This window comes from Ranitomeya imitator, chromosome 7 (assembly GCF_032444005.1).
Source record: "Ranitomeya imitator isolate aRanImi1 chromosome 7, aRanImi1.pri, whole genome shotgun sequence".
Lineage (NCBI taxonomy): Eukaryota > Metazoa > Chordata > Amphibia > Anura > Dendrobatidae > Ranitomeya > Ranitomeya imitator.
The window spans coordinates 88,915,561-88,940,110 of NC_091288.1; the positions used below are offsets into that span (position 1 = coordinate 88,915,561).

The following is a 24,550-nucleotide window of genomic DNA, read 5'->3' on the forward strand; positions in this document are numbered from 1 at the left end:
ATCAGCAAGGGCATTGAAGATGAAACGTGGCTGGGTCTTTCAACATGACAATGATCCAAAGCACACCGCCAGGGCAACGAAGGAGTGGCTTCGTAAGAAGCATTTCAAGGTCCTGGAGTGGCCTAGCCAGTCTCCAGATCTCAACCCTATAGAAAACCTTTGGAGGGAGTTGAAAGTCCGTGTTGCCAAGCGAAAAGCCAAAAACATCACTACTCTAGAGGAGATCTGCATGGAGGAATGGGCCAACATACCAACAACAGTGTGTGGCAACCTTGTGAAGACTTACAGAAAACGTTTGACCTCTGTCATTGCCAACAAAGGATATATTACAAAGTATTGAGATGAAATTTTGTTTCTGACCAAATACTTATTTTCCACCATAATATGCAAATAAAATGTTAAAAAAACAGACAATGTGATTTTCTGGATTTTTTTTTCTCAGTTTGTCTCCCATAGTTGAGGTCTACCTATGATGTAAATTACAGACGCCTCTCATCTTTTTAAGTGGTGGAACTTGCACTATTGCTGACTGACTAAATACTTTTTTGCCCCACTGTATATAAACATAATGCCCAACTCAAAGAAACGCTGGCCAAGCCACAACCACTTAATGCATACAAGGGCATAGTCTCCGTTTCTTTGAGTTGGGCATTACATTTATATAGCTTGCCATTTCCGGGTATCTATAGTTGGGTCCAGGTCCTGCTCGGCCACTATTCACACTGAGGTGATTTTGACATATGGTAAGGTTATTTAATACTAGAGGTTAGGACTTTCCCGACTGGGTACACCATGGCACTGGTGGGATGGCTTTCACACTTTTTTTAAATCAAAAACAGTGTCTACTAAGTGCCCTATGTTATTTCTATGTACTATTGCTTTTTATTTACTTACAGCACGGTATATGTTCATTTTGTTTCTAACTTAGGTTATGTACCCATTACAGTCAAAGGGGCTATTCACATGTCCAAGAGACCTGTAAGTTTTTGATCAAAGTCACAGGTCATCGGACAGTACACTGTCATCCTCCTAGTTGCTACTCCAGTTCCTGACAAGCACATGCTACATAGGAGAGTTGCCAAATTCACTTAGTGTGCCCCTCTTAATGAATTTGGCACCTTCTACCCCTGCAAGGCTGGTGTTTTGTCTGCATGAAGCATCTCCATTGAATATAATTGTATAGAAGTGATGTTGTAATCTTGCCTGAAGAAGGAGCCGCTGTGCTCTGAAAGCTTGCAAACATATTATTTTCTGGTTAGCCAATAAAGGTATCACTCCTAGAATACTTCTGTCATCATTGGGCAGAAAAGTATTCACATCAATTGTTTAGAAGCAAATTTTTTAGAACAATACTTGAATTACTGAATTGTGCACTCCCCCCTCCCAACTTTCAGAGGAAAATGGTGATGCATCTTACAGTCTGAATGTAGCTTACCAGGGGGAGGTGATAGAGCGGGGTTACGGGAGGCAGGGTCATGCTGCCTGAAGCTGGCAGTGGCAGGAGTGGAGCGATGCTGTGGGCATTGGACTGGGAGGAGGGAGTGTCCCAGCAGTGCAGGAAAATGTTGGCGGTGCGAGGCAGGAGTGGAGTCCCTGCTCTGCACATTGATCTCCCGGTGATGGACATCAAGAAAATGCCTGCCAGAGTTGATGCATGTGCAAATTTAGATCTCGGCTCAATGGCGAGCTGAGACCTCAATCTGTGAAAGCACCACCTCTGGTGGCCATTTTACTGAAGCCCACCGCCCGCAGATCAATGTACAAAGCGGGAACTCCACTTCTGTTTTGTACTGCTGACATTTTCCTAAAAGCCACTGCCGGGAAATCAATGGCTCCTGCCTCACACTGCTGGGGCACCCCTCCTCCAAGCCCAGGTCCAGCAGCATCTCCCCTCTCTTGTCGCTGCTGGCTTCCTGCATCGGTGACCCTGCCTCCTGTGGCCTTGCTCCAACCATCTCCCTCCTTCGACACAAGATAAATTCGGACTACAAGACGAACACCTGTTTTCACATTAAAATATTTTTTTCCTATTTTCCGCCTCTAAATTTGGGGTGCGTCTTATGGTCCGGTGCGCCTTATAATCTGAAAAACACGATATGTTTCTAATTTTTGTGCATAGAAATAATTTCCTGGTAGGAGGTTTTATAGCTGTAAAGTTCACTTACCTGACCAATGTCTATGCCAGGGTTTATGCTTTCTCCAATATCCACAACAATATCAGTGCGGAGATTCTGTTAGGGAGAATTAGGTTTTAATTAAAGAAAGAAAGATGTATAATTGGTCTTCATCATATACTGCTGTGGACACACATACATCCATTTGTTTTAGAGATTGATCAGGAACAAAGGTTGGACCTACTGCTTAAAATACTGTGGCATATTCTAGTGATATCCATAATGTAATATCATAGCAATTCCTTATTAAAGGGAACCTGTCAACCACAAAATCGACTATGAGCTAAACCCACCAGCATCAGGGGCTTATCTACAGAATTCTGGAATGCTGGAATCTCCTGTTATAACTGCTAGATCCTCTGTGATCTACTGAGGTGTAACCTTTCAATGTAATCTGTCTGTGGTAAGAATGAGATGACTACTGGTAAGTGATCTCTACAGAACAGGAAGCCTTATATTAACGCTAGTGGTCAGAGTGAGTAGTGCAAGGTTTTAGATTTTTTTATATGGACATGGAAAAATGAAATATAAAACTCAAATTTGTTGCACAAAATATATTTTGGGAAAAAAATGTAAGCAATATGTCATTTTCTACTAACATCCTCCCTATTTTTTTTAAACAACATTAATATTAAGACCCTGTTCCTAAGCTCATCACACTTGTATTACTTAGATTTTATATAAAGCAATAGTTATGTAATTTGTATTTCCTTAAAGGGAATCTGTCAGCAGGTTATTGTTACATAATCTGACAGCAGCATGATGTAGGGGCTGAAATCTTGATTCCAACGATGCATAACTTAGTTTACTGAGTGCAGTAGCTGTGATAGAATCACAGTTTTATCTGCGGCAGATTTAGCAGAGCTTGGAATGTTGAGCCCAGTGTAACCCCGCCCACAACACTGATTAGCAGATATCTCTGTACAATGTATATTGACAGAGAACTACTAATCAGTGCTAGGGGCGGGGTCGGACCAGCAAGCACAAAGCCGCTAGTCAAATAGTGATAATCTCCTGCTGATTAAACACTGAATTTATTAAAGCAGAAACATACAGCCCAATAAGTGACACATCTTTGGAATCAGAGTTTCAGACCCTACATCACGCTGCTCTCAGAACAAATAGGAAAAATGTACTGACAGATTCTAGCAATTATGCAAATAATTGCTTTGTGCCAGTATGCATCAGGAGATTCACATACCACATTGAGTTACCTTAGAAGCATGCATCATATAGACCATGTGAGATACAGGCAATCATTTTCATAGATACCTCATGCTATATATAAACATGGAAAGTGCTCCTTTTACCTTATGCCCTCCAGTTAGACAGTCAAGTTCAATCTCAGAACAGGCTGCCCCATAGATAAAATATGGGGCAATGTGACCTTCTCCTTTCTCCCAGTCCATTTCTGTGTCGTATCCCCTGAAAGAAATGAGTATTTTAATAGCATTCTAAAGGGAGACCCCAGGAATGTCTGCTCTAGCGGCATAATTAAAGGGAACCTGTCACCCCGAAAATCGCGGGTGAGGTAAGCCCACCGGCATCAGGGGCTTATCTACAGCATTCTGGAATGCATTCTGGAATGCTGTAGATAAGCCCCCGATGCATCCTAAAAGATGAGAAAAAGACGTTAGATTATACTCACCCAGGGGCGGTCCCGCTGTTGGTCCAGGTCCGGCGCCTCCCATCTTCATCAGATGACGTCCTCTTCTTTGCTTCCTGTTGTGGCTCCTGCACAGGCGTACTTTATCTGCCTTGTTGAGGGCAGAGCAAAGTACTGCAGTGCGCAGGCGCCGGGCCTCTCTGACCCTTCTCGGTGCCTGCGCACTGCAGTACTTTGCTCTGCCCTCAACAGGGCAGATAAAGTACGCCTGCGCCGGAGCATGAAGAACCAGAAGAGGACGTCATCTGATGAAGATGGGAGGCGCCGGACCCGAACCGCAGCGGGACCGCCCCTGGGTGAGTATAATCTAACGTCTTTTTCTCATCTTTTAGGATACATCGGGGGCTTATCTACAGCATTACAGAATGCTATAGATAAGCCCCTGATGCCGGTGGGCTTACCTCACCCGCGATTTTCGGGGTGACAGGTTCCCTTTAAAAAGGTTTTTGTGAGTCAGTGTTAAAACCAGCATTACGTCAATTCAGTCATTTATTTCTATTATAATGATTATTCAAAATAAGTCTCAACATATATTGAGGCAGCCCTGTGAGTCACTAAAAAAACTGGGATTTTGCTACCTCATCTGGGAAACCATTATTCCAGTGATGTGTCACTTGCTGAGCTGCTTGCTGTAGTTTTGGTAAAATCCCTGTTGTATCTGCCACAGATCTAGCAGTTCTCTAAATGCTGAGCTCAGTATAACCCCACCCACATCACTGTGTAGACAGAAAGCTACTAATCAGCGGCGAGGGTGGGGATATACAGAGCCTATGAAATTGGAGGACTACATGGCAGCAGGTTTACCAGTCCTCTAGTGATAATCTCCTGGTGATAAAACTGATTTTATCAAAACTACAGCAATCAGCCCAGTTAAGTGACACATCGCTGGAATGAAGGTCTATGCTCCTACAGAATGCTGCTCTTTGATTAGGTGTCAAAAACCTGGTGACAGATTCTCTTGAAGAAGATTACAAGTGGTCATTTATAGTAAGAAGGGAGAATATCATAAATATTAAACCAATACTTTATTGAAGAGAAATTCATATATAAAGACATACACATAAAAAGTATAAAAAGCATAAGACAAGGACACATTAAAAATAATGATATAAAAATAGCATCAGAGGGGGAAGGGGTATGTCATCCTGTAGTAAAAAAAAAATCCAATAAATTCTCAGTTGATCTACCACTAAACAAGCATGTGTGCAAAATGGCATTTGATGTAGTATAACCTTTTTTAAATACTAACGAAAATTCAAGTATGAAATATTAATGAAGTAGATTTCAAATAAATCACACTCAGGATTGCTCATATATTGGTAGGAAAATCCTACATATACATCTCTAATGCCTCTAAATGTAAGCATGAATGTTAAACAATGATAGTAAGTAAAATAGATAAATGTCATATGCGGCTACATCAGCTCAATATAAGGAGGAATAATACATGATCCTGGACAAGCAATCCGTGCCAAAAGTGCTGCTAGTAAATGCACAATATAAATGCACACATGATAGGAAAAGTGGGATATGTGTTACTGATAACATACTACAACCCCCTCACACCACTCCAATGCCGCTTCGCTCTGCTTCTTTTTTATCATTATTTTTAATGTGTCCTTGTCTTACGTGCTTTATACTGTTTATGTCTTTACTAGATGGCAGCCCGATTCTAAAGAATCGGGAGTCTAGAATCCATATATACTTTATTTATTCAAATGTAAGAATAATACAATTAATAAATAATAGTAAGAAAGAACAAAAATAATAGGCAGTATATGGAGAAAACACCAAACAAAAGTCCAAAATTGGTGTGAAAATGTCTCTGAACCACTTCACAACTAAATATATATAGTTTTGGTAAATGGTATTATCATTTTTTTGACGAAATTCGGCAGGAGCTTGAAGAGCAACGTCACTGGGCCCGCCTCCACGCAGTAGAAACTTGCTGTAAGGTAAAAATTCAAAAATCACACCAAAATGGCGGGCGGAGTATGTCACAGTACGGCACGTTTCTGATTGGTCGCTCGCAGCAGGCGGCAACCAATCAGACACTGGACACTGTTGACGTCACTTATCTCCGGACATTAGCTCCGCACATTAGCTCCGCACATTAGCTCCGGACATTAGCTCCGGACAAAGCCACGGAAGTTGGCACAAATTGCAGGAAGTAGTATTCTAGGCAATTAATCTCCGGACATTAGCTCCGGACATTAGCTCCGGACATTAGCTCCGGACAAAGCCACGGAAGTTGGCACAAATTGCAGGAAGTAGTATTCTAGGCAATTATATATTAGATGTATGACTATCTTTAATAAAGTATTGATTTAATATTTATGATATTGTCCCTTCTTGTAATACTCATTTTTGTTTTTCTATACTATTTTGGTATTCAGTGTCATTGTGTGTGTGTGTGTGTGTGTGTGTGTGTGTGTGTGTGTGTGTGTGTGTGTGTGTATGTATGTATGTATGTATGTATATATATATATATATATATTTATATATATATATATATATATATATATATATATATATATATATATATATATATATATATCCAGGGCAGGATGTGCGCCACAACCCCAGGTCTGGCTGATGTCGCCCACATCCGGAAGGCGGTAAGACGCGCATTGCAGAAAATACAGTGGGCAGAGGTACTGGCGCCATACTTGATGGGGGAACCCCAGAAGGCGTACTATGACTTGACCTTGCAGGATGCCAAGGAATATCACAAACTGAAAGCTGAGATTCTCGCACGTTTAGGGGTGATACTGACTGTCAGGGCAAAGCGAGTTCACTGTTGGGCCTATCACCGGGGCAAACCACCTCGCTCCCAAATGTTCGACCTGTTGCACCTGGTCCAGAAATGGCTGCAGCCAAAGTCCTCTACGCCTGCACAGATGGTAGAAAGATGATGATTGGTCGGTTTGTGCATTCCCTGCCGAGGCCCATACAGACTTGGGTTGCCCAGGGTGATCCCCAGAATGTCAATGAACTGGTCGGACTGGTCGAGAGATACCAGGGGATTGAAGGCTTCTTGGGGAGGCAGCCCATGCTTACTGGGGGTCCCAGATGCGGCTGAGTCCCAAAAAGGGGTGGGGCATCCAAGGTCAAAAGGGGCAGGGGAGGTGGTGCCCAAGGTCCCCACCGGTGATATTATTTGCTGGAGGTGCCAGGGGCCAGGACATATAGCTGCCCCGTGACCACCGAACAGATGGACAGCAGCATGGGACGCCATAGTTCATACTATACATATCCAACCTGCAGTGTGAACTTCCATCCAACGAGGGGCCTCAAATGTGTCCCATGAAGGTGAACGGTCGAGCAGTAACAGCGCTGCTAGACTTTGGGAGCTTAGTGACCCTGGTGAGGATCACTCTCTTAACCTACTCCCAGGGAGGAAGGTCGGCATTCGATGCATACATTGTGACGGGGTGTACGGCAGAGCAAGAAGGGACAACAGGCTGAGGGATGATTCAACAGATTTATTATCAAGAACGCTGGAACAACACATGCAGGTAGATCTACAGAGTCCACAATTAGTCCAATGGAACAGGTTCGGGGGCACCTCCCGATAATCCTTGTGCCAGGTAACAAAGCAATAGTCCACAATTAGTCCAAGGGATCCCAAAACAATCTCACAAACGACGAGGTATGTCCTCAGCTCAAGTCTCGCCCCGTTCGCTTCCACAGTCCTAGATGGGCGTGGGGTCTTGCCTCAGCTAAGAATCCCCACTCCTTCTCCTTCAAGGGTCAACTCACATCTGATCTCACATCTGAATACAGGACAGGGCAAAAGTACATATCATGACAATCCCTTCCCCAATTTGTGTACGTACCAGGGACCTCTACAGGTCGCTGGTTAAGTACACACAGGCAGAGCGTAACTTACATGTGGCTTCATGCAGCCACAAATTGGTATCTTAGCTCTCCCACATCATTGCCCAGGAGAACATCTGCAGGCAGACCACCCATCACCCCAACCACACATCGCCTGACCCCAAAACCAAAGTTCAGATCCACAGTGGCTGTGGGAATAGTCCTCCATTGTCCACCAGCCAGTTCAATGACAATCCCAGGTCCTCGATGGATTGCCTCAGGCCGAACCACTCGGGGATCAGCCAGTGTGAGGAAAGCCCCTGAGTCACAAAATCCAATAAGTCTCTGACCTCCTTCAAGTGCTTACCTCGATGAGCAGAAGTCGTCATAGCTGCGGGTCGCACACCATAAACTCCTAGTGGTGCAACATGGGTGGGTGAGGCACTAGGCCAGTCCTCACGTAGTGGTGACACGTCGTCCTCCATGGCACTTGGGTGTACATAATTAATAATACGACTGGGTACAGGATTAATCCTCATTTGAACAGCTGGGCAGGAGGCTTGCAGATGCCCCGGCTGTCCACATCGATAGCATCTCTGCTGGGTCTCACTCCATCCAAGGCGTCCTCTTGGGCGAGGGGTAAGGGAACCTGGAGGCCGGCTCCCACCTGAAGGTGCTGTAGGGGTTTGAGGACGACTTCTCCATGAGCTGGCTGGGCATGAGGCCTGCAGATGCCCCAGATGCCCACAACCATAACACCTGCGCTCTGCTACTTCCTCTCCTCGTCGTATTCCAGAAAACGCAGTAGAAGCAACTGGGGGCACATTTACACGGGTATCAGCATGAGGTGGTGGCTTAGAGGAACGGGGAACAATGGGGACAGAAGAACAGGGGGCCACCGGTGTTGTGGAGCTGGTAGGCCTCTCTCCATCCTCCAACAGAACCCTCCACTGAGGCTTGATGGTGAGAGCCTCATCAGCTAGAGCTGCAGCTTTCTCCACAGTGGCTGGTCTCCTCTCACGCACCCATTCACGGATCTCAGCAGGGCACTTGAAGTAAAACTGCTCTTTTAGGATAACCTGGAGGAAGGTCTCCCAGGTTAAGGCCTCCTCTGCCTCCAGCCAGCGATGACATATTTGTTTGAGTCTGTGGGCATATATCTTGAAAGACACTTCCTCATCACAGGCTAAAGTACGGAACTGAGTCTTGTAAGTGTCTGGGGTAACAGCATAATGTTCTAGAATAGTCCGTTTAATCTCCGCATACTCACAAGTTCCCCTGAGGGTCCATAGCTCTATAGGCTGCGGCAGCTCCACCCTCTAAGAGCCCCACCAGATGTCGGACTCGGTCCCTTTCCGGGACTTCCATTAATCGACACTGATGCGCAAAGTCCTGGAAGAAGCCCTCAATGTCGCCTGCAGCCTCATTAAAGGGCTTGAAGTCTTTGCGGGACACTCTGGGGAGTTCCCTCATGGTGGGTGCTGGGGTTAGAGTCTGTCTGGAGCTTCTAGCTGCTTCCAAAGCGATCTGCCTCTCCAGCAATGCCATCTCCTGAGCTCTGTGAATGGCCTCCCTCTCCCTCTCCTGAGCTCTGTGAATGGCCTCCCTCTTATCGTCCATGGTGGCCTCTTCTCCCAGCAATGCCAACTCCTCCTCGTACCACACAACCCACTGACTTTTTTGGGTATTTACCTCCGGCTGCCTTCTTTCCTCCATTTGCTGTGAGGATCCTTCCTCAGCGTCATCTTGCAGGCGAACTCCTTCCAAAGCCTCAATAAGCTGCTCCTTGGAGAGTCCCTTAAAACGGACTCCTACTTCACGGGCCTTTGATTGTAGGCTCCCCAAAGTCCAGTTCTTGTACTCTGCGGTGTTGGTTCCTGATGTTGGGCCATTGTCCTCCATTCCTTCTGCTCTGATCCCACTGCTTGCCACCAGTTTGTGACGGGGTGTACGGCAGAGCAAGAAGGGACAACAGGCCGAGGGATGATTCAACAGATTTATTATCAAGAACGCTGGAACAACACATGCAGGTAGATCTACAGAGTCCACAATTAGTCCAATGGAACAGGTTCGGGGGCACCTCCCGATAATCCTTGTGCCAGGTAACAAAGCAATAGTCCACAATTAGTCCAAGGGATCCCAAAACAATCTCACAAACGACGAGATATGTCCTCAGCTCAAGTCTCGCCCCGTTCGCTTCCACAGTCCTAGATGGGCGTGGGGTCTTGCCTCAGCTAAGAATCCCCACTCCTTCTCCTTCAAGGGTCAACTCACATCTGATCTCAAAATAAGAATGGATTGTCTGAGCTCCTGGAATCCGCCCATGAAGGAGTAGGGGTTACACCTTCTATTCAATGGTTGGGTCCACCAGAAGACTCTAGACTGGTGGGCTCCAGGCAGTCTATGTAATATGTACATTTGACTAGCCACCTGCTGTGAGGAAGAATGGCTATTCCTCCACTAGTGATGTTGACAAAGCTTAATTACATTAGAGCTTAGGGCTGCAAGTATTGGGGGAAGGAGACATTGTTACAGGTGAACTCCCAGCCAAGAAAATACATAAATTACAGCTAATAGAAACCAGAGAACAGTTACATACATCAAATGGCGTATTATTCAAATACAGGACAGGGCAAAAGTACATATCATGACAACATGGCAATGCAAAGGACTACCCTATGGCCAGAGTAGACATTGAAATGGCGCATGGCACTGAGTTCCATGAAGTTAGCGTCATTCGGGACTTGTTGCACCCTATAATTAAAGGCCGGGATTTCTGTTTGTTTTGGGATATGTAGGGAAAGGGTTCTGAGGTCGCTAGCAAAAGTAGGTATCGCCACACCCAGAGGAAGACGGGCTTCCTTTTTGTGTCCTTGTAGGGGATGAGGAGGAAGTGCCCCCTGTATCTGACATTCCAGAGTTAGGGGTGACCGGTGAGAATTTTGGGACTGCCCAACATAGGGACCCAACTCTGAGGAAAGTCTTTAACAGGGTCACCGTTATTAATGGGGTTGCACAGAAGCTGGGGACGGACACAAGATTTCCCTATTTTATGATGAGCGGGGAGTTGTACCAGGTCATGAAAATAAGGGAGGAGTTTGTAGAGCAGTTGAAAGTGCTGGGTCCCTATAGACGGAAGGTGTTGGACATGGCCAATTCACACATCTTGGGGGGGACACCTGGGGGTGGAAAAAATGCAAGAACGGGTTGTACAGAGGTTCTATTGGCCTGGGTGCCTCATAATTGAGGTGCCATTCGAGAGAATTGCCATGGACTTGGTTGGTCCCCTAGTTAAATCAGCCTGGGGCCATCAGTATATATTAGTCATCCTGGACTAGGCTACACGCTGTCCTGGGGCAATTCCTCGGAGAAATTCTTCCACGAAGAGTATAGCCCGCGAGTTGGTCCATGTGTTTTCCCGGACAGGTTTGCCGAAGGAGATCCTGACCGACCAGGGGACACCTTTTATGAGCAAGATGATGAGGGAGTTGTGCAAAGTCCTGCAAATCTCCCAGTTGAGGACTTCAGTGTACCATCCTCAGTCAGATGGCCTTGTTGAGAAATTTAACAAGACACTGAAGAGCATGCTAAGAAAAGCCTTAGAGAAAGACAATAGAGATTGGGACTGTCTCTTACCGTATCTGATTGCGAAGGTGATGCTCATCGTGAAAGAACATCTCCGCCAGGCACAAGAAGCTCAGGCCAGGGTCTACAATCGGTCAGCAAGAGTGAGGCAGTTCAATCCGGGAGACTGAGTTCTTGTACTAGTTCCGATGGTGGAGAGCAAGTTCTTGGCCAAATGGCAAGGGCCATATGAGGTGGTGGAGAAGCTTGGTGAGGTAAATTATAAGATTCACCAACCAGGAAGATGGAAACCAATCCAGGTTTACCATGTCAACCTCATTAAGTCATGGCAAGATAGAGAGCCAGTGGTAATTCCGAGCTTACTGGGCAACCCAGAAGGTGAGGTTGGAGGGGTTACTATAGCAGAGACACTATCAAAGGCCCAAAAACAGCAGTGTCAGGAGTTACTCTAGAAGAACAGGGAACTGTTTTCAGCGTTTCCGGGGTGCACGAAGGTCGTAGAGCACGAAGTCCTGACAGAGCCACATGTGCGGGTGAATGTGAAGCCTTATTGAATTCCTGAGGCCCGTCGAGAAGTAATCTCCAAGGAGGTGGAGCGTATGTTGAAGCTTGGAGTCATTGAGGAATGCAAGAGCAGTTGGTCGAGCCCAATTGTCCTGGTCCCAAAACCTGATGGTGAATGGAGGTTCTGTAATGACTATCGGAAGTTGAATGAGGTCTCCAAGTTCAATGCATATCCCATGCCACACGTTGATGAGCTCATCAAAAGACTTGGACCCGCCAGGTACATAACCACCTTGGATTTGATGAAGGGGTATTGGCAGATCCCCAAGACACAGGAAGCCAAGGAGAAAACTGCGTTTCCTACACCAGACGGTTGCTTCCAGTACATCCGGATGCCGTTTGGCCTGCAGGGAGCTCCGGCGACCTTCCAGAGGGCCATGGATAGAATCCTTGCACCTCATAAGCCATACGCTGCTGCATACCTGGATGATATCGTCATCTTTAGCCCGGACTGGGACAGTCATCTGGAAAAGGTCCATGCAGTGTTTGATGCTCTAAGGAAGGTGGGGTTTACAATAAACCCAAAGAAGTATGCCTTGGGTAAAGAAGAAGCTAAGTACCTGGGATATGTGGTGGGTCGTGGCGAAATAAAACCCCAAATCAGTAAAGTGGAGGAAATTCAAACATGGCCAACACCACTCTCCAAAAAGCAAGTTAGAGCCTTCCTGGGGATCGAGGTTCATCCCAAACTTCGCCATGGTGGCTGCGCCTCTGACCGATCTTCTAAAGGGGACAAAATCAGTAATGGTTAGATGGTCTGAAGAGACAGAGTCAGCCTTCCAAGAAATGAAAGGGGCTCTGTGTAAGCAACCCGTTCTGAGGGCCATGGACTTTAAGAAAGAGTTTATTATTCAGACAGATGCCTCAGATGTTGGGGTAGGAGCAGTCCTTATCCAGGAGATAAATGGGGTGGAACATCTTGTTCTCTACCTGAGTAGGAAGCTGTCTTCATGTGAAAGAAATTACTCAGTCGTAGAAAAGGAGTGCGTGGCCATAAAATGGGCGGCAGACACGTTAAGGTACTATCTGCTGTGACGTAAGTTTAGATTGATATCCGACCATGCCCCACTCAGATGGATGAGGGAAACAAGGGGCAGAGATGCTAGGGTCACCCGTTGGTTCATAGCCCTGCAGGACTTCAGCTTCCATGTAGAACATAGGGCAGGGAAGCTACACGGTAGTGCTGATGCCCTCTCAAGAATTCCTTGTCTAGTGGGGAAAGTGTCAAGCCCCACGGCTTTAGGCAGAGGGGGAGGTATGTAACGTGGCTAAAGGTCGTATAGTCGACGGGAGGTATGTGTCGCAGAGATGGCTTGTCTCTGTGATGTAACCCGTAGTGTTTTCTTTAATGCACATAAGCACTAAGGGATCATTTAGTACACTTGGGTCCGGGTTACGGGTAGCTGTGAGAGATGGGAGGGTCTGGCTACCCATATACCTTACCCTTGGGTAGGGGCATCACCATACCTCTATATGTATTTGAGGACCTCTGGTGATGTCACGACCATGTGACTAATCATGTGATGGGTTCCTGGGTGTGGTTAGAGCTATATAATGTAGGCTAATGCTTAACACAGGACCTGTATGTGGGGGAAGTGAAAGCCTCCAATGTGTGCTGAGGCTCCAGGACTGAGCCTGAAGTACTGGACGGACACTTGTATTTTCTTTTGCCTGAGCCAAAGACTATTTGTTTTTCTGTTTTTTTTATGTGGGTTTGTGGAGCAATAACCCCTGTGAACTTTTAAAGGAACGTGCCTCATGTTTGCCACCCGCTGCACCTGAACGAGTACAACCCCTACAATATATATATATATATATTGTAGGGGTTGTACTCGTTCAGGTGCAGCGGGTATATATATTTCTGAAATTGGTCTCAGGCTGTGTGCACGTTGCGTTTATTTCGTTATAAAATCACATAAAAAACCCATACATATGCATCCTATTATTTAGAATGCATTCTTCAATTTTTGTGCACATGATGCTTTTTTCTCCGCAAAAAAACCACATCGCGGTAAAAAATGCAGCATGTTCATTAATTATGCGTTTTTTTCGCCTTTTTCCCGCTATATAATGCATTGGGAAAGCTCCGGAAAAAAACGCGAAAAAACGCATGCGGTTTTCTTGCAGAATATGTCCGGTTTTCTTCAGGAATTTTCTGCAAGAAATTCTTATGTGTGCACATACCCTCACTCTGATTCAGATAAGTAAGGAAATTTGCTAGAAAAAAATGATTTAATCCGGTCATCAAACGTCACTGCCCAATTTAATAAGTGATATCCATCACAATCCAGAACAATGTGATATCTGTTTGTGTCAGCAAATTGGAGAATTAAACATTTCAAAACCTTAAAAGGGAAAAAGATCCAATATTTACCTGTAATGTCCAATAGCTGAAAGGCTTAGTCTCTGACTAAAAGCTGCGACAACCTTGAAAACAAATAATTATCCCAGCAATTTATTTCACATATGATATTTCAACATCAATATTCATGTAGCATAAATTGTTTTACCTTAGTTCAGTTGCATACACACATTAAATATTTCATATTGTCCAGTACTTCCTACCAGATGCAGTTTTAAGGGCTCATACTCATTTACGAGAAAAACGGACGAGTGCAATCCGATAAAAAATCAGATTGCACTCTTACCAATGATATTCAATGGGTGACATCTCATCTTTGATTTTTTTCTCAGCTGAAATCAGACTGAGAAAAAAAATCGCAGCATGCTGCGATTTACTGCGTATCTCGGACGAGACTCGCCAACGCAAGTCAATGGATGCGAGAAAAAAAAAATCGCACAGCACTGGCACCATGCGAGTGCTGTCTGTTTTTTACCCACCAGTGTCCTTTGAAAAGCCGGTAATTCATGTGCGGTGTACAGTAAAATCGAACTGACAGGTTAGAATAGAATAGATAGAATAGAAATATACACATAGAATACATATACGGTACATATACAGCTCTGGCAAAAATTAAGAGACTACCACATCAAAACCCTGTCATGGGCAGCCCAATCTCCAGACCTGAACCCAATTGAAAACCTCTGGAATGTAATCAAGAGGAAGATGGATAGTGACAAGCCATCAAACAAAGAAGATCTGCTTAAATTTTTGTACCAGGAGTGGCATAAGGTCACCCAAAGCAGTGTGAAAGACTGGTGGAAAGCATGCCAAGATGCATGAAAGCTGTGATTAAAAATAATGGTTATTCCACAAAATATTGATTTCTGAACTCTTCCTGAAGTAAAACATTAGTATTGTTTCTAAATGATTGTGAACTTGTTTTCATTGCATTATTTGAGGTCTGAAAGCACTGGGTTATTTTTTTTTTAATTTTGACCATTTCTCCTTTTCAGAAAAAAAAGTAAAATGTATTGCTTGGAAAATCGGACACATGTTGTCAGAAGTTTGTAAACTAAAAGAACAATATACATTTTACTAAAAAATATACCTAAAAAGAGAAAAATCAGACACACTGAACATTTTGCAGTGGTCTCTTAATTTTTGCCAGAGCTGTATATATACATGTCAGTAATACACACATATATAATAATAATAATAATAATAATCTTTATTTATATGGCGCCAACATATTCCACAGGGCTTTACAGTTTAACAGTATCAAACACAACAGTCATAAGTAACAACGTTAACAATACAATAATTAAAGCGAAATAAAACGACCCTGCTCGTGAGAGCTTACAATCTACAATGAGGTGGGGGAGATACAAAGCACAGGTGTGTATTTACAATGATGTATTTACAATGATGGTTCAGCCATCTTCAGGGGGTGGGGGGTAGATGGAGATAGTGAATGGGCTACACACACACAAACATAAAATAAGTTTGATTAGTGAACGTGGTAGGCCGCTCTGAACAAATGTGTTTTGAGCGAGCGCCTAAAACTATGCAAATTGTGGATGGTCCTAATATCTTGGGGTAGAGCATTCCAGAGGATTGGCGCAGCACGGGAGAAGTCTTGGAGTCGGGAGTGGGAGGTACGGATTAGTGCAGAGGTTAGTCGAAAGTCATTTGCAGAGCACAGCGGTCGGTTAGGCTGATAGACAGAAATGAGGGAGGAGATGTAAGGGGGTGCCACACTGTGGAGAGCTTTGTGGGTGAGAACAAGTACTTTAAATTGTATCCTGTAATGAATGGGCAACCAGTGTAATGAAAGGCGAAGAGCGGACGCGTCTGAGTAACGATTAGCCAGATGGACGACCCTGGCTGCTTCATTAAGGATGGACTGGAGAGGGGAAAGTCACGTGAGGTGTTGGCCAATTAATAGAGCGTTACAGTAGTCCAGACGGGAGTGGATCAGGGCGACAGTGAGGGTTTTTGTTGTTTCCATGGTGAGAAAAGGGCGGATTCTAGAGATGTTCTTTAGGTGTAAGCGGCAAGAGCGGGCAAGAGATTGTATGTGGGAGGTGAAGGAGAGATCGGAGTCAAACATAACACCCAGACAGCGCACCTACTGCCAGGGTGTTATTATGGTGCCACCCACGGAAATGTCAGATTTAGGGAGGTTAGAAGATGGCGGGAGCAGAAGAAGTTCAATTTGGAGAGGTTGAGTTTCAGATAGAGAGCGGACATGATGTTGGAGACTGCAGAGAGTCAGTGGCGTTCTGTAGTACAGCGGGGGTAAGGTCAGGGGATGACGTGTATAGTTGTGTGTCATCAGCATAAAGATGGTACTGAAAGCCAAATCTGCTGATGGTCTGTCCAATTGGGGCCGTGTAGAGGGAGAATAGAAGGAGGCCAAGGACTGAGCCCTGAGATATCCCGACAGTGAGGGGAAGAGGAGAGGAAATAGAGCCAGAGAACAGAACACTGAAGGAGCGGTCAGAAAGGTAGGAAGAGAACCAGGAGAGAGCAGTGTCCTTAATGCCAAGTGATTGGAGCCTAGAGAGTATGAGAGGGTGGTCAACAGTGTCGAAAGCTGCAGAAAGGTCGAGAAGAATGAGCAGAGAGTGGTCACCGTTACGTTTTGCTGTCAGAAGGTCGTTGGTAATTTTGATGAGTGCAGTTTCAGTCGAATGTAGGGGCCGAAAACCGGACTGTGAAGGGTCTAGGAGGGAGTGAGTGGAGAGGTAACGGGTAAGGCGGGAGTATATCAAGCGCTCCAAGAGTTTAGAGATGAAGGGGAGATTGGTGACTATATATATATATTTATGTATTTATATTGAACTGAAAGAAAGAATAAAAGCCGATAATTCATCTGCTGGCTTCTGTAAAATCACTGTAGGAGCCGACAGGATAGAAGAGATGGATTACATACAGTAAATACATATAGAATAGGTAGACATATAGATGTCAGTGACAAATACAATTAGTACAGTGTGTGTGCAAATTACTGGACATGTATTTAATTAATAAACAATTATTTATTGGAAAAAAATGGCGTGGGCTCCCACGCAATTTTCAGAACCAGCAGAGGGAAAGCTAGTGACTGGGGGTAGATGTTTTTAGCCTGAGAAGGGGATACTATCCATAGAGCTTCCAAGGCTATTAATATCAGCTCACAGCTGTATACTTAGCCTTTACTGGCTATTAAAATGGGGGACCCCCCAAAAAAATGGCATGGGGTTCCCTGATAATTAATAACCAGCAAAGGCTATGCTGACACCTGCGGGCTGATATTAATAGCCTAGGAAGGGGCCATGGATATTGCCTCCCCAGCTAAAAACAACAGCACTTAGCTGCCCCAGAAAAGGCGCATCTCTAAAATGTGCCAATTCCGGCACTTAGCCTCGCTCTTCCCACTTGGCCTGTAGCGGTGGCAAGTGGGGTAATAGTTGTGGGGTTGATGTAATCTTTGTATATAAAAGTGACATCAAGCCCATGGCTTAGTAATGGAGAGGTGTCTATAAGACACCTATCGATTACTAATACTATAGCTAGGGTATATACAGTTTTCAACAAGGACGGCGCCAAGATGCGACCCAAGATGTTGCACCACCACATTATGGGTGTAAGGTCCAAGCATTCCTATATGAACAGTTTCCTGGAAAGTGGATTGGTCGTCGTGGGACAATGAATGGCCACCAAGGTCTCCCGAGATGTGCAGCATCTGAAACAATGGATACTGGCCGACTTCAAAATGGCTGCCATGGTCACCACCCATCTTGGAAAGTTTTCCCTCCCATATACCAATGTGCCACAAACAGAAAGTTGATATCAACAACCATTCCCATTTTATTTAGGTGTATCCATATAAATGTCCCACCCTGTTTATATATAAATATATATATAGAATATATGTGTGTTTTGACGAATATTTCCTTTGAAAATGTGTAAATGACTGAGAACTGCTGTATGTAAAAGCTCATGTTAAAATCGCATAGCAATCGGATAGCAATCGCACTGCACTCGGATGTAAATTGGATGTTAGGTGCGAAAATCGCATTGTACTCGCATTACACTCGCATAACACTCGTCCGTTTTTTCGGTCCAGATTACGGACCTTTTTTTTCTCACATATGGGTATGAGCCCTTAGCCCATTTCTCCTGCTTTGTAGTTGTTGGTGCTAACAGGGAGAAATCGATCACAAGCAGGAGGCATGGAAACAGGCTGAAACTGCATCATATAGAATACAGAGACTCTTCAATGTTAGGGGACAACAGATTTATGTCACTGACCTAGCTTTAGAAATAATTGCAGTATGAGAAGACTCTACCCCCTTAAAGGCAAATGCATTATGGGGGGATGTAGCCTGCAATCTGCATTGAGGAAATTATATTAGTGGGAAACAAGTAACCCACAAGACAAGCAACCCAGAAAATGACAAAACAACCAAATCAGATTATGTAATGCACACACAAGAGCCTTCACAGTATTTTTCAGTAATAGCTGTGCTGAATTACATAGGCAAACATCACTGGAGCATCACTTTAAGGGGACATTTTTCATTTTAATATGTAAAATTAATTTTCCAGATATAGAATTTGTTTTTTTTCAATATTTTTTTTTTTAATATTAAAACATCTCATAATTGTATACATTTAGTATCTGAATAATAGTACTGATTGTAAGACAGGAATAAAAAACAAAAGTGAAAAATAGACGATGTGAAGGAAAGGGTGAATCGGGCTGTGCAGATGATCAGTAAATGCTGCGGGTTGGACGCTGCGTACTTGTGCAGCATCCAACCCGCAGCATCAAGATGTTACAGCATAGTGTATGGGATTTCTAGAAAACCCATGTCCACTATGTGTCCAGAGATGCCCGCAGAGACGGACATGCGGCGCGCCTTTTCAGACCGCAGCATGTCTATTTATCTTGTATAGACGTGAGTCTCCGCAAGAGAAATTTCACCCATACAATGTATTGGAAGCGGTAGATCCGTACGGTTCAGTGAACACATGCGGATTCACCTGCGTTCAATAGACGGCAGCGCTTTGGACGCAGTGGACATGTGCTCCATCCAAAGTGCTGCAACTTCCGGATTTGTCTGCTCATATCCTCAGAATCATCAAGTATCAAGAATAACTATAAAAGTGTATAAAATAGAAATAAAGTAAACTATTTTCGGATATCCCTCCTTTGAACCTAAATTTTCAAGATTCCACATTATTTTTCCCCACATTATCTTCTCTATTTAACATTGAAATGATTATTTCGCCCTGTTTTAATGTATGCAGCAATAACTGACAAGATCTCCTCTACTTACAGATATCTGACGTAAAACTACAGTCACATAGGGTCATCGTTTCTCAAAAGTCACAATTACTTTCCTAATAAACACCATAAACAATACGCTATTTATTCTACAATAAATGGATAGTCATCTTCTTACACAGGGAGAATATCACGGATGTTTTACTAATGACACCCGTGATTAACAGGCACTAAAATGTTTTCAAAACAACCCTTTGAACTACTTTTACTAGTGAAGCAGTCTGCAGATTAATTGATGGTAAACTCTAAGGTCCCATTAGTCCAGAGTGGCATTTTGTACACTAGTCCTGATAATGGTTGTGCTGGAGTAAAATGTGCAAAGTTCATTAAAAGGTTACTAATTTTATTTATTGTATTTGGCGCATCTTTTAGCTGCTGGGCGCCAAAAGGAATGCACTCCACTACGGGACTTAAATACATTTTTGTCATAATTTATGACATTTTCGTGTCATAAATTAGAATGAATTTGTTAGACCTGCTCAGCCACCTGACCTTCTTTTGGCTAAACTGTGTCCACTTTTCAAGCAGCAACAACGCGAAACGCACGTTAGGGGCCCTCCACTTTGAATTTGTGATATGTCGCTCTAAAGGGTTATATGTATATTTGTTATGAGGTTTTCCTTGCAACAATCTATATATATAATTGTCTAAGAGTCACTTCCGTCTGTCTGTCTGTCTTTCTATCTGTCTTTCACGGATATTCATTGGTCGTGGCCTCTGTCAGTCATGGAAATCCAAGTCGCTGATTGGTCGTGGCAAAATAGCCACGACCAATCAGCGACGGGCACAGTCCAGAAGAAAATGGCCGCTCCTTCCTCCCCGCTCCGTACTCCCCTCCGGTCATAGTGCCTGCTCCGTACTCCCCTCCGGTCACAGTGCCTGCTCCGTACTCCCCTCCGGTCACAGTGTCCGCTCTGTACTCCCTTCCGGTCACAGTGCCCGCTCCGTACTCCCCTCCGGTCACAGTGCCTGCTCTGTACTCCCCTCCAGTCAGCGCTCACACAGGGTTAATGGCAGCGTTGACTGCGGTGTAACGCTCTTGGTTAACGCTGCTATTAACCCTGTGTGACCAACTTTTTACTATTCATGCTGCCTATGCAGCATGAATAGTAAAAATATCTAATGTTAAAAATAATTAAAAAAATAAAAAATAGTTACATACTCGCCCTCCGGTGGCCCCCGGATCGAAGCGCCCGGTTACCGATGCTCCTCGCGACGCCCCGGTGACCGCTGCATGCAGTGCGGTCTCGCGAGTTGATGGCGTGCGGTTTCGCGAGACCGCTATGTCATCATCTCGCGAGACCGCAATCCAATCTTCAGACTGGAGCACGCGAGGAGCATCGGTAACTGGTCGCTTCGATCCGGAGGCTTCAGAAGGTGAGTATGTAAGTATTTTTTATTTTAATTCTTTTTTTTAACAGGGATATGGTGCATACTCCGTGACTGGCCAATATACTACGTGACTGGGCAGTATACTACGTGGCTCTGTGCTATATACTACGTGGCTGTGTGCTGTATACTACGTGACTGGGCAATATACTATGTGGCTGGGCAATATACTATGTGACTGGTCAATATACTATGTGGCTGGGCAATATACTACGTGACTGGGCAATATACTATGTGGCTGGGCAATATACTATGTAACTGGGCAATATACTACGTGACTGGGCAATATACTACGTGGCTAGGCAATATACTATGTGACTGGGCAATATACTATATGGCTGGGCAATATACTATGTAACTGGGCAATATACTATGTGGCTGGGCAATATACTACGTGACTAGGCAATATTGTGACTGGGCAATATACTATGTGGCTGGGGAATATACTACGTGACTGGGCAATATACTATGTCGCTGGGCAATATACTACGTGACTGGGCAATATACTACGCTCTACGTCGCTGGGCAATATACTACATGACTGGGCAATATACTACGTGGCTGGGCAATATACTACGTGACTGGGCAATATACTACATCACTGGGCAATATACTACGTCACTGGGCAATATACTATGTGACTGGGCAATATACTATGTGGCTCTGTGCTGTATACTACGTGGCTGGGCAATATACTACGTGGGCTGCGCAACATACTACGTGGGCTGCGCAATATACTACGTGAGCTGCGCAATGTACACCATGGGCTGCGCAAAATACTACGTGGGCTGCGCAATATACTATGTGGGCTGCGCAATATACTACGTGGGCTGCGCAATATACAACGTGGGCTGCGCAATATACAACATGGGCTGGGCAATATACTACGTGGGCTGCACAATATACAACGTGGGCTGCACAATATACTACATGGGCTGCGCAATATACAACGTGGGCTGCGCAATATACAACGTGGGCTGGGCAATATTCTACATGGGCTGCGCAATATACAACGTGGGCTGCGCAATATACTACGTGGGCTGGGAAATATACTACGTGGGCTGCGCAATATACAACGTGTACTGCGTGGGCTGCACAATGTACTGCGTGGGCTGCGCAATGTACTGCGTGGGCTGTGCTATACACTACGCATACATATTCTAGAATACCCGATGCGTTAGAATCGGGCCACCATCTAGTGTATTATAATGCACTTAGCACTTTAGAAATTATTTGGTTATGTATTATTGCTGCTACTACGATACAGATTTTTAAAGAGAGATATAGCTAACTATTGATTGGTGCTTGGTATGCTCTGCAAAATACATATAAGCAACGATAGGGAAGACTGCCGTGGGATGTATGTATATTTAACATGGGGGCGCATGGACATGCGTTTGCATGCGTTTTGCGATGCATGCGTCTTTTTTGCCGCAAGCGTTAGGGCACAGAGGACGCAGCAAGATGCATTTTTTTTGCGTCCAAAATCCGGGAAAAAAAGGACGCATGCGTCGTAAAACTATGCGTTTTGCATGCGTTCTTGTTTGCGATGTGCGTTGCGTCGCCGACGCAGCAGCGCACAACGCACATGTGAACGTAGCCTAAGATGTAATTCTTTCCATCCCACTAGAGGAAAGTATAACAATAAAATAATATATATAACAATCCTATGCATTCTTTTCCTTGATTTTGCATAAAGTATTTATGGAGATTTGTGACTGTAGTCTTTTTGATAATGAGATTATTATGATCTACGTGGATATATAGTGAATATAGCTCCATAATCCCAGATAAAGAGAACGTTTTTTTTGTCTGAGAACAATCATTTATTTATTTTTTTTAAAGAATTGTTTAATATTACTGTCACTTTGTACTTGAGTGTACCATGTATTGTCCAATCATGTGCTACCCTATAATCTATATGTTTTATTAATTATTGTGTTTAATAAAGATTTATTGATTTTAAGAAGAGTTCTCCAAGCTTTTTTGATAGGATAGTCTAACTGTTTTTCAGGAGACTTAATATTTTGTGCCCAAAAGTATCGGATATTTTTTCAAAATGTTGGCAGATTTGGCTGGGAGTGCTGTGGAAACACTACAAGAGTGCAAAAACTTTACTGGTTCTAAATTGTTTCATGCCTGAATTCTGAGGAAAACTGTTTGATAAATAGGCCTAAGACTATAATCACACGTTGCGTTTTTGCTGCATTTTTTATGCAAAAATTAAAAGCTGCGTTTTACAGTACCAGCAAAAGCTATGAGATTTCAGGAATCTCATACACACATTTGGTTTTTTTCCTGACTGAATTGTAAAACTGCTGCATTTTTGAAAACTGCAGTCTGTCACTTCTTTCCGCATTTTTTCATCCATAGTAGGCAATGAGCAAACAAAAGGCAAAAACGCAGGTATCAGGTTTTGCTGTTTTTGGTGCAGAAAACTCAGGAACAACAGCCACTAAACTGTATCAGTAAAAGAAGCGCCGCAAAAAAACACAGAAAAACCTGTTTTTTAAGCAGCTTCTTTACTGCCAAGAGAGCAGGTTTTGTATGCAGAAAAAAAACGCAGCAGAAAAAAACGCAGCAAAAACCCAATGTGTGAACATAGCCTAATAGTTTATTCTCATATACAGTATTACAAGGTCCAACTGTGGAGCTGAAATGGAAAAATGCAGTCCCTTCATTTTAGCATTTAACGAGTGCAGAGTCCCCCCCGATTACAACTTCTGGTAAGCCTCTATGATTTGTTAGAAGTTGCACAAAAAAACAGCTCAACTACGAAGAATAAAATAAAGGTTTCTTTGTCACATTCAGAATAATACTTTCCTCATAAAAAATCTCAAAATTAATGCCATTAGATGAGCTACATGAGTATTTTTGGATGTAAGTATCGATAAATGTAAATTGATCTCACCCAGTCTTCCCATTTACCATCTGGATTGTTTTTGACAAAAGGTTCCAGTCTTCCCCACAGAGTCTCGCAGGCATACTTAAAAAACAAAAAAACAAAACATAAAGTTGAGAGTTTAGCTTTCTGTTGATAGATTGGACTTTTATAGACGTAGCAATACCAAATATGTTTATTTATTTATTTTTTTTGTTTTTAAAATGTAATAAAGTGGAGTGATTAGAATTTTACATACGGTATATATTTTTTATATAAAAAAACAACTTTTTTACATTATTTTTAGTCTTTTTGGGAGGCTTGAACCTTTGATCATCTCTGATCCCTTGTTTTCTATATTGCAATACCACAATATTGCAGTATGCAGAGAAAATCATTGTCTCTTATGAAGCAGAAGAATTGACATCGCAAGCAGGGGAACCTTCCGCAGGCCCCAGGGGCAATGGCAACACACATGATCGCTTTGCAAGAATTGGGAGGGGGAATGGGGGAAGCCAATGGGTGTATGGGCCACATAAGTTAAATGTTGCTGTCAGCAGCATTTAGAGGTTTAACAGCAACAATTGAAGCTCAGCTTTGATCGTTACTGCTACAGAGTAAGGCCGGCTTCACACTTGCGAGTTTTACGGACGTAAGAGCGCAGAAACTACGTCCGTAAAACTCGCAAAAAATATGGCACAATTATTCTCTATGCCTCTGCTCCTATCTGCCGTATTTTACTGATCAGTATTATACGGCTTTCTACGGCCGTACAAAATCGCAGCATGCTGCG

The 24,550-nt window shown here is 43.8% G+C and overlaps 1 protein-coding gene across 2 annotated transcripts in view; it reads right to left on the reverse strand.

Moving 5' to 3' along the window:
• The window catches only part of LOC138644800 (aldehyde oxidase 1-like), a 252,342-nt gene that overhangs the window by 13,002 nt on the left and 214,790 nt on the right, over window positions 1–24,550 (reverse strand). For both annotated transcript variants that reach the window (XM_069733618.1, XM_069733619.1), the window contains 4 exons: window positions 23,788–23,862; window positions 14,183–14,235; window positions 3,485–3,599; window positions 2,166–2,231 (listed from right to left, as the gene is read on the reverse strand). In XM_069733618.1, coding sequence (XP_069589719.1) covers window positions 2,166–2,231; window positions 3,485–3,599; window positions 14,183–14,235; window positions 23,788–23,862 — 309 coding nt within the window. The remainder of the gene's footprint in view (window positions 1–2,165; window positions 2,232–3,484; window positions 3,600–14,182; window positions 14,236–23,787; window positions 23,863–24,550) is intronic.